A 10,746-nucleotide genomic window follows, 5' to 3' on the forward strand; every position below is an offset into this window, starting at 1 on the left:
GGAGTGTGTGGACGGCCAGGTCCAGGCGGGAAGGGCGGAGGACAGCCGCTGCGCTGACTGGTGCCGCCTGTGGGACGAGCGCGGGGTTAGGGAAAGTCTTCTCCGGCTGGACGGGCGCTAATTTAGGGATGCATTGTGCGATTTGTGCGACCTGAGCACCTAGCGTGCTGTGGTTTTGTTCGAGTGCCGTCATGCGATTCTGTAACTGCTGGAAGCGTTCAAAAATTGCAGGGAGGACGGCGTCCATAGCCGCCATGACCGCGCGTCCAACGTGTTGCTCTACGCATTTCATTAGGTCTGCGCCCTCAATTGGGGCTGGAGTGGGAGTCCCGTGAATGAGGCTGGCTTTTCGTTTATACGGTGGACCCTGGTCGTCATAACTGGACGTAACGATGTGGGAGGGGTGTCAGTCGATGTCGCTTGAAGTGTTGAACGTGAGGATGCAATCGGTTCCTTGCAGGACCAAGGGAACCGGGCCAAAAACACGAGATAGCTAAGCCCGTTCTGCATGCGTGCGCACAGAAGCGCCTTCCATAATAGAGAGTGTGCGTGGGCTTTCATGTAACTTTCAGGTCATTTTCGTTGTCCCGTGTCTTGTTGCCAGTTACTTTACGGACGCTCGAGGAGCGTTGGCGCCGTCGCCGTTGGCGTTGTGTGCAGTCACGGTATCGAGGCGCGGCAAGGTTAGAAGGCATCCAGATAACGCGCAGTGCCGTCTGGCTGACCAAAAGAAGCAATCGCCGAAACCGAGTCCACGCAACCGTCACGCTGCGGTTAAGCGGCTCCGCCGAAACCAGGACAGCGTTCTCTGGCTTCCGCTGCTGGCATGAGCGCTGTGGGCATATACCTCCATGCTGTGAGTGGAACGCGCAGTACGAAAGGTCGAGTTAAACTAATCTAACCATCTCTCTGGCGCCATCGAGAACCAGTGATTTCCTCCTCCTGTCTTGTATCGTGCCCCGTTGAGATAACTCATGCAAGGCCGTTGGCACTGCTGCTCATCGCGCCAGCTTTGTTGGAACGCCTTCGGGTCCGGGCTGTACCATTGTCCTGGCTATATACCTTGCTGTCGCTTTCGATGCTGCGCCTTAGGGCGAAACTGCCGAATTTGTTTGGGCCATTTACAATTGTGCTCATTTCTTGCTCTGTGTGAATGATCTCTTCCTACCTTCACTCTGCGTATAACGTAACGTGAACTGTAGCGCAAACGGGAAACCAGTGAGCCTTGTTTGGTTTGGTTTGGTGGCTATGGGTGTGGCTCAACCACTACGGGTGATCGGCCTTGAATCGTGCGGCAGCAGGAAAAAGGGGAAGACAACTTGAATGGCACTTTGTAATTTAAGGATGATAGAATAAATCAATACTAATCGTTATTATCAATATTAAGGTTACGGTTATTTACATCAATTTCAAATTTGATGTTAATTTTTTGTTTTCATGCTGAAAAAAAAACACATTTGTTGTTGTTGTTGTTGTTGTTGTTGTCATCTTGAGTTTTCGTGGCGCATTCCCACATTGAGGATTAGCCATGAATCAAGTGGGCAAGAGAAACTGACAAGAAGAGGGGAACTGACCATTTGCACAGTGAAACCACTGTTCGCGTCGCCTGTGTGTCCAGACGCACGTTCAACCTCACAGTGAGCAGACCTCTTCAAGTGGCGTCGCTCGCATCTAAACCATCACTACTGAGTGATAATGATTGAGATATAATTCTAATAATAATAATAATAATAATAATAATAATAATAATAACAATAATAATAATAATAATAATAATAATAATAATAATAATAATAATAATAATAATAATAATAATAATAATGTGTCTACATGTACCAAACAGGACATGACACTCCAAGCCACTCTTTCGTGTTGGTCTGTGCCCGGCAGAAGATAGAAGATAGAAGAAGAAGCATGCTAATAATACTGTGTTACATCACATGATTATGCTGGAAATGGAAAATAATAAATCAATCATTGAAGAAAGTACAACGTACAACTCAAATAATATAGTTACAAACAGTAAATATTAATAACAATTGCTCAGAAATACTGTGTCAGAAATGAATGTATAAATGATGCTCCGCACAGAGTTTAACCGTATCGAGATATAAAAACTTAAACGACCCAAGCAGGTAACGCTTCGAGGGTGTAGAAAATGCAGGATTATGTATTTCAACTTCCGCACCAGAACATGGCGGACAAAGAAAGAACTAGACCAGATGTGCCTGCAAATGGCAATGTGGTTACAACATTTAATACGACGAGTAAGAAAGCATTTGCGATCCAGGGAAGGCAGGGGCTTCTAGAGGAGCTTAGCTGAAGGTAACATGGAAATACTTGAAAGTTGTGGCGCCGAGGTTAATCTGCCTCTTGCCACTATCATCATTGTAGTCGTCATCATCACCAGCCTTTTTACGTACACTGCCGTTGAAAGGCATCTCCTGCAGATCTCCAGATACTCCGGACCTGCGCCTACGAAACCCTTGCAGTGTTTAGAAGTGTCCTAATTTCAACGATCGACCTAATTCTCTGCACGGTTTAGCCCGACAAGCCTGCGTTTTTGTGCGGTGAAGTGAGTAGAGCGCTGCACGGGCCCGGGCCGACCTCCGGGCCCTCCCAAGCGTGTTTTAGCGAGCCCGTGCAGTGCTCTAATCGCGAGAAGGAACTGACCTACAAAGCCAGACGCCGTGGTTTCGTAATCCGCTTTCACGAATCCCGGACGGAGTGCTTCGTGGGGCGGCCTTGGATCGGTGTCTGTTTCTTGCAAACCGGTATAAAATAGCAAGTATGGTCCCCAAAATAGCAGGGTTGCGCCGCTCTTCGATGATGATTCACTTCTAAGTGGTGCAGCGACAAATAGTCGCCTAGGCTGCTTGAGCAAATCGAATGATCTGTCAATATTTATCAGTCTTGTATTTTCCATAAGCGTTCTTTTCTTTCTCTTCCTTAAAACATACTCTAAACGTCTCCTCTTTATCTCGACTGACCGGTTAATGGTTGCATCCGCCTTAAATAACAGCTCTTCCGCAATATGGACGTTTCCTACGGGTCTCGCTGGGTTCGAATTCGCTTAGGTTGTGCTAAGTTGTTTCCGGATTTTCTCTGCAAGGATCTAGCACATGCCTCATCCTGATGTTAACATATGTTCCGGTATGTTTTTTTCCTTAGGAAACCAGCTCGGGCCTCAAATAGCGAGGTACTATTCTCAGCATTACCCTGCACATAGTGCTTTCTAATTTCATCCTTGCCATTCTTTTCATTCTCCGTGGTGTTTTCTGTTTCCATTCTTTGTCTCCGATTCACCGCCTTTCTTTCTCTCACTTTCTTTTTCTGGAATCCTATTTTTCCATTTACACTTTACATTAACCTGTCCCAGATTGCCAACTTTATTGACCGCTTCCTCCATTCAATGAGCCCGATTTTGAGGTACACATATTTTTTACACTCTAGCCGCCGATTTATGTTCACCAGTGTTCCCGCGTTTCCTGAAAACAAATCTTGCTCTGCGCTTTTCTCACTCTAAAGGAGACCCAACCCATGTCTCCCTGCATTGCCTACTTTGTTGTTTTGGCTAACGTCTACATACCGCTACTCGCCGATCGCCATCGCGTAGTCCAAGAATGACGTTAAATGTTCTGCCATGCCACGGAGAAGCTAACTTTACGGACGCAATGCCGACTTTTTTTTTTCGGTGCCACTATCATCGCAATGCGGCGCTAGTGAGAAGCGAGCTTGCGTTTCATCCATTGGCTGCGTAATCGGAGGATATCGGTGGTGTCCTCTCGTATTACGTGGTGGTGTGCAATGAGCCACGTCATAATGGCACAACTTTGTGCTAGCAGAGTTCTCCGTTCTAGTATGACCAGTCGTAGGGCGCCCGAATATGCAAATCGCCTGGAAACCGACAAAACCTTTTTGTACAAGTTAAAATTGTTCGAGATGTTGCTGCAGCTTGAATTATTGTCGGCTCGCAGATTTGCTTCCACTGAAGCGGCGCTTTGGCTTGCGCGAGAGGGAATTGTAAAATTCGTTTGATATAAAACGCGCGTGCCTAAAGTTGAAATACTTTTCAGTGTATATATCTCTACCGCATTGATCGGACAGCGCAGTTGCCATGAACGACGGTTAACGATCACTGACGCTTTGCCAATGGTCGCTAGCGTGCCCACAGGGCGCAACAGAATAATTTCCCTTCTCGACGATTGTTCTATATAGTGCCACTGTCTTCGCGCAACGTGCCTCTCTTACGTCAGCGTACGCAACTGCGGCAAGGCCTTCAATTCCTCCATGGTGTGTGAGCCGCACTGCAGTAAACCTCACAATGCCGAGACTTCAGAGAAAGCCTTTACTTGCCGTCATCCGCCTTCAAGCAACTAAGGTTACTCCTCTTGTACGAGAAATGCAGCGACTGCACACACGTCTATACCGACAGCTTAACTACATCAACCAGTTGCAGCGGCGGTGTAAACTATACAAACAAGGTGAACAACAAAACAGTTGAAGACTTCTCGTATCACTACGTCTACAGCTACAGAGCTCGCGGCTCTCCGCAGTGCACTTCATGTGATTAATAGATAGAGTTATGGTAAATTGACAGTCTTCTGCGATTCAAGGCCCGCATTACAATGTTTGGAGTCGTTTCTCCGACATGGAACTCATGACCCACTCAGGTGCGAAATTGTGGAACTTATCCATCACTTGAGAGAAAAAGACCATGATAGACAAGGAGACACAATGTCTCCAATGCTATTGACTGCGTGCTTGGAATAAGTATTCAAACTGTTAAACTGGGAATGTTTAGGAGTATGGATCGACGGCGAATACCTCAGCAACCTTCGGTTTGCCGAAGACATTGTTTTATACGGCAGCACTGCGGACGAGTTGCAACAAATGATTGAGGACCTTAACAGGGAAAGTGTAAGAGTGGGGCTGAAGATTAATATGCAGAAGAACAAAGATAATGATAAATAACCGGGCAAGCGAACAAGAGTTCAAGATCGCAAGTCAGGCTATAGAGTCTGTGAAGGAGTACGTTTACGTTGGTAAACTGATCACGGGCAACCCTGACCATGTGAAGGAAATTCAGAGAAGGATTAAAATGGGTTGCATCGCATACGGCAGACATCGTGAGCTACTGACTGGGAGCTTACCGTTGTCATTGAAAAGGAACGTATACAATCAGTGAATTTTACCGGTGCTGACATATGGGGCAGAGACTTGGAGGCTGACAAAGAAGCTTGAGAACAAGTTAAGGACCGCTCAATGAGCGATGGCACGAAGAATGCTAGGCCTAACATTAAGAGACAGAAAGAGAGCGGTTTGGATCAGAGAGCAAACGGGTATAGACGACATTCTAAAACATTAAGAGAGAAAGTAATGGCGCTGGGCAGGTCTTGTAATGCGCAGAGTAGACAACCGTTGGACCATTAGGGTGACAGAATCGATACCAAGAGAAGGGAAGCGCGGTAGAGGACGGCAGAAGGCTAGGTGGTGCGACGAAATGAGGAAATTTGCGGGTGCTATTTGGAATCGTTTGGCGGAGGACAGGGGTAATTGGAGATCGCAGGGAGAGGCCTTCGTCCTCGCAGTGGACATAAAATAGGATGATGAAAATGATGATGAGCTCTTTTAAACGAACACCAGGCTATTTCGTTATCATTGGGATTGACGACGCAGATAACGGAGCTCCGGTGTCAAACCCATTCCTATCTCAAACACAGATCGTGTTGGACACCTTCGCATTCTAGCACGCACACTATCGTTAGCTGTGTATGATACCGCACATACAAGGTGCACCATACTGCACAGATTAAACCATTCGCTGCAAATCGGACCTACAGCTGGACTGCACCGACGCGAAGCATCTCTTGTGTGTCGGTTGCGCCCGGGAGTGGCCTTCACAAAAGCTTATTCAGCACCAGTTGGAATGACTGACAGTCCTACATAAACGAGAAGAAAGGGGGTTAACCGAGGGGCCCGATTTTTATGAGTCATGTCATGAAACGCCAACAAGCACTGACGCCAAGGACAACATAGGGGAAATTCTTAATAAATGAAATAAAGAAACGATAACATAATGGAAGTGAAAGTGGATGAAAAAAGAACTTGCCGCAGGTGGGGAACGATCCCACAACCTTCGCATATCGCGTGTGATGCTCCACCAGTTGAGCTACCGCTGCACCGTTTCTCGTCCATTTTCTTCGGTACTTATATTTCGTTGTAGAACCCTGGGAGGAAAGTCCCTTGATAATTTGAAAGTACCGCCAAGCTTTGAACTCTGCCGCCGCCACGCGTCCCCCCCGCGGCAGCCGGTTTGCCCCTGTTTTTCTGCCCGACGATTGGTCTCCCTGCCGTCGCCTTGGAAACGTGTGGCTCTTGCGTTTTGGTTGTGTTTTTCTTTTTAGTTCGCTCCATTTTTCTGCTTAGCTCGGATGGCTCGGTGCCTCAGTTGGGCGTAGCGAGCGTTGTACGTTGTTTCCTGCTCTCTGTGCTAGCGCTATGTCGCGCTGTTGCGTATATAACTGCAGCAAGAAGCCTGAAGATGGTTATGCCGTTTGGGGGTGTTTTCGGTCGGCGAACGCGTTCGGTCTGCACTGTAGCGTTTTACGGCGCTGTGTTTCGTGCTCGCAAACTCATAGCGGGAAAACGAAATGTACCAGCGATGTGTTGCTGTTTCTTTCCCCTTTTTTGGACGTCACTCGTGGAGAAAAGGCAAAAAAAATGTCAGCAGCAGCTCTGTGTACATATGTACACAGAGGTACATGTTAAGATGAAGTGTCTTGTTGGTTCTCCACGACCAGCACTGGTCGAAGGCACGGCATCGCCATGAGCGAAATAGCCATTGAATGTATTGCCTTAATGAATGGTGGAATAGCCAATCATTAAGCGGACGCGCTCGACTTCGATTGAAAGCTTTCGATTTACTATAAGGGTATTATGCTAAACGTTCCTTGTGTCGTCTTGACGCACTAATTCTGGGAGATTGGCCAAGAATGAGCGCATGCCACTATCGTATACCCAGTGACCCAGGTTGTCTACTAAGCGAGGCCGCAGCCATCAGCAAGTTTATTCTGGCACATAGCCACTGGGTCAAGCTAGTAGTTAACTTGGGTCACAGGTATGTGAAAGAGGTTAGATACGAACAGCATACTAATCGCGCTCAGGAAGGACTCCAGAACAAGGGGGCAGGGGGAGTATGGAGTGCGGAGTACGACGCAGTCTACACTTCATGTGAGGCGTAGTGAAAAAGGCTGTTTATGCTGCGGACATGCGTTAGAAATTGGTAGAACCTGCTCGAAACGGGCTGCCTCCCACATTTTCCACTGCGCCTGTAATTCAGTGAGAAACTGTAGTGGTGGTCTCACGGAGAGAAAGAAAGAAACGGTCTCTTTAAAAAGAACACATGGTATTATAATATGGAGAAGTATGGACGGCGCCTTTCAGAGCTTGGACACATTGGCTATCATTACAAAACTTTATATTGCATGCATTTAAACGAATAAGATACGTATTAAACATGCCGAGACATGAAAAATACGAAAATAGAGAACATAACTGCCACTTTCTGAAAACATAGATTCAAGGCTACTTTAATACAGCTGCTTTAAACCTGATACGAGCATATTAGAGGTAGCTTCGTAAAGTTCGAGAAGACGACACCACCAATGGGGTGCGCACAATCTTCTTGCTGCTTGTCACTTCTGCTCGTGGTCAGTGCAAAATTTGCGGGATGTCTTAGGACTGCCAGGAATGCTGCTGGCACCGCTTTTTCGGCTCTTCCTGCTGGATGTCTTGGGGCTCACCGAGCTTGAACTCTTGAGCGCCTTTCCTTGAGTCTGCCGAACTAGGGTCCGCTTCATGTGGTCGACAGCCATTCTGGTGGAGTCCGAAGCTAGCCTGGTCACAATTTTCGCTTCCTCCACCACCGTAGTGCGTGGCAGGGCACGGATGACACGCAGACAGGCGAACATGAACAGTCCGGTCACGGCAAAGAGCATGTCTTCGTGTCCGGTCGGCTTCAGCGCGAAAGTCAAGGACGCGCACATGGCCCCGACGCGTGAACTGGCGACCGCCCAACAGATTGCGCCTCCCCGCACGGCCGACGGGAACAACTCGAGCACGTATGTGTGACAGTGGATGGTAATCACATTTGACGCGCCCTGGGATAGAACGAGCAAGACCTTGGTGATAGTGCCGAGTCTGGCGCCGGCGGCGATACTCAGCGCGCATTGGATAATGCCCGTCAGCAGGAAGCAACTGGTAAAGACCGTAATAAGGGCGACGCCGGTCATCAAGAAGTGCATGACCGCGTACGTCAACAGCGTGACGACCACCGTGAGGCCCGGGATCCAGAATTCCCCCAAACGCGCCGTCGAGAAAGCACTGACGTGAAAGACGAAGGAGATGCAGAAGCGGACAGAGAACATGGCCAACGCTCGATGTCGGAGAGAGTGGCAGTCGATCAAGTCGTCTTTGTCTGCGCCTTCCTGACCCGTGCGTTTCTCGACCTGTTCCCTGAGTTTGCGCACAAGACAGGCGGTGGCCGCAAGCGGGAAGTTGTTCTTCTTGGCAGCCTGCATCATGACTGCTTCTGCCGCGTCGAGCCTTCCTTTCGCGACAAGCCAGCGGGGAGACTCTCGTGCGGCAGACAAAGCAGGGAGCAGAAAAGCCGTCGGAGCGAGGAGGATGACCTGCTTCAGACGCCAGTCGACGACCATAGATGTGACGATGGCTTGCCAAACCTTGCCTATCGCCGCACTGACAACCGCCAGGAACAGGGCCTGGTGCGGCCTGTGCGTGTGCGTCATGACCTCGAATGGAATCAGGAATGCAAAAACCGCGTATGCGGCGACGCTGCCCCCGGTAAAGAAACGTGCCACAGCGTAACTCACGTAACTTGTCGCCACCATGGTCCAGACCGTGCAGGTCACCACCGCCACGGCGGAGCCCACGAGCATGGCTCTCCTGCCGACGTAGTCCACGAAGGATCCGAGCAGAATAAGCGAAATTGCAGAACCGGTATTCTGCAGGATGACAAGGGCTGCCGGCAGCAAACGTCGGTGGCACATCATGTTCCAATAACTCACCGCAGTGGTCTCGGCCGTGCGAACGTCGTAGTCCCACTCTTCACAGGGCGCATCGAGTGTGTCGTTGGTGTCGTCGAGCTCACGCTCGCCGAGGAAGCATCTGCTGTACCACCAGCCGGCCTCGGCAGGACCAGCGCCAATCTTCCTATCTTCAATGGGACTGCTGGGGTCAGCGGGGGGCTTGCAGCGTTCGTAGACGCGGCAGCGGCTGAAGCGTCCGTCGGCCTCTGTCGGTATCGCAATATTCTTCCAATCGGCTGCAGAGATGTTGAAGCCGGCTGGCGGCTTGCACCAATGGTCGACGTCACCGGTGAGGAGGGGTACCAAGGTGGTTTGGCTAGTAATCGAAAAGACTCCCAGAAGAATCAGAAGGAGCGTCCTCTTCTGGAACGGCCCGTGGCCGAAGCCTTCTTCGCTGTCAAAGGATTCGCTTGTTCGTAGATGAACGCCGGCCAGCCGCTGTGGTAGAAAGAGGTCCATGGCCTGGTTGTAAGCGGCGGCACGTGGGGTTTACAAGGCTTGAACGAACTATATCTGAAGACTTGAGACGAGAGCTATCTCTACGGACCGACAGTAAGGAAGGCGTCTTTTTTCTTCTTGAGCGCGCGCTTTTGGTTGTGTCCGTTGTCGCGTGCCCTTTTACGGGGTCGTCTTTTTTTATTACTATTTACTGAACAAAAAGTCGTTAATGTGCTTTAAACTTTGTTGTCCTGCGTTGTCACAGAGAAAAAAATATATATTGATAGCTCCAACTTCCAGGAATAAATAATGAATCTCATCAATGTCTATGTTTTTGTCTTTCACATGGCTTCGCAATCATGACAGGGGTAGTCGAAACCCTGTTGTCGGTGATCACCATGTAGGTAGGAAAGAGATAGAAGGGAGTATACCGCAACCCGATTTAATCCAAACTTGAAGGCTTAACACGTGATCACACGTCAAAGTGCTTGGTTGCTTTTAGTGTTACTGCTCTGGCTGCACGCAGACCCACGGCAGGGCAGCGGAACAAGCAAGCACCGAATAAAAACCACTGGCATAGCTACTGGGAACCAAACGTCTCAGGAAATCTTGATTCTTTCTCCGTGATCTCAACGCAGAGGTCGCGTGTTCGCTTGCCAAGGCTGGCTGTGAGACGTAATGCTCCCTACAATAGTTTTCCTTCCTCCATGGTGATGATTATGTGTCCCCCGAATGAGAAAGGTAGATGCAGAGACTTGTTAGCCATACCTTGCACAGGAGGAAGAAATATGGGTATATAGGTATCAGGGGTAAGAAATATGTGAAAATACAAAGAGAAGGAAATAATGAGCATTATAAGACTGTCACAGTTCTTACGATCATCTATGATGCTCCATTGGACACACAGAACGGATGTTGCCCCTTATGACAATATTTTCTGAGTACATTTGTTGGAAAGCCGAGCCACGAGAAGAAAAGCCGTTTAAACCTTATTAGTCAGCGCTTGCAAAGATATTTATTGAAGCCGTAATGAAGGCCTGTTCGGGGAAATGTTTCAAGAAATTCTTTGTCCGTTTGGTTGGAGACAGTTGAATCGGACGAAGTTCACCCTTGCTGCCGCTGTCTGCATGTGATCACATGCACCTTTTTTGGCCATCAGAATTTAGTTCCCATGGATGCCACCACGTGGCGTATTGAC

The 10,746-nt window shown here is 48.8% G+C and overlaps 1 protein-coding gene across 1 annotated transcript; it reads right to left on the reverse strand.

Moving 5' to 3' along the window:
• Positions 1-7,697: 7,697 nt before the first annotated feature.
• LOC126519038 (solute carrier family 22 member 7-like) lies at positions 7,698-9,569 on the reverse strand. The gene has a single exon (XM_050168650.1). The coding sequence runs from the start codon at positions 9,567-9,569 to the stop codon at positions 7,698-7,700; it is 1,872 nt and encodes a 623-aa protein (XP_050024607.1).
• Between the last annotated feature and the right edge of the window lie 1,177 nt (positions 9,570-10,746).

This window comes from Dermacentor andersoni, chromosome 10, assembly GCF_023375885.2.
Source record: "Dermacentor andersoni chromosome 10, qqDerAnde1_hic_scaffold, whole genome shotgun sequence".
Taxonomy (NCBI): Eukaryota; Metazoa; Arthropoda; class Arachnida; order Ixodida; family Ixodidae; genus Dermacentor; species Dermacentor andersoni.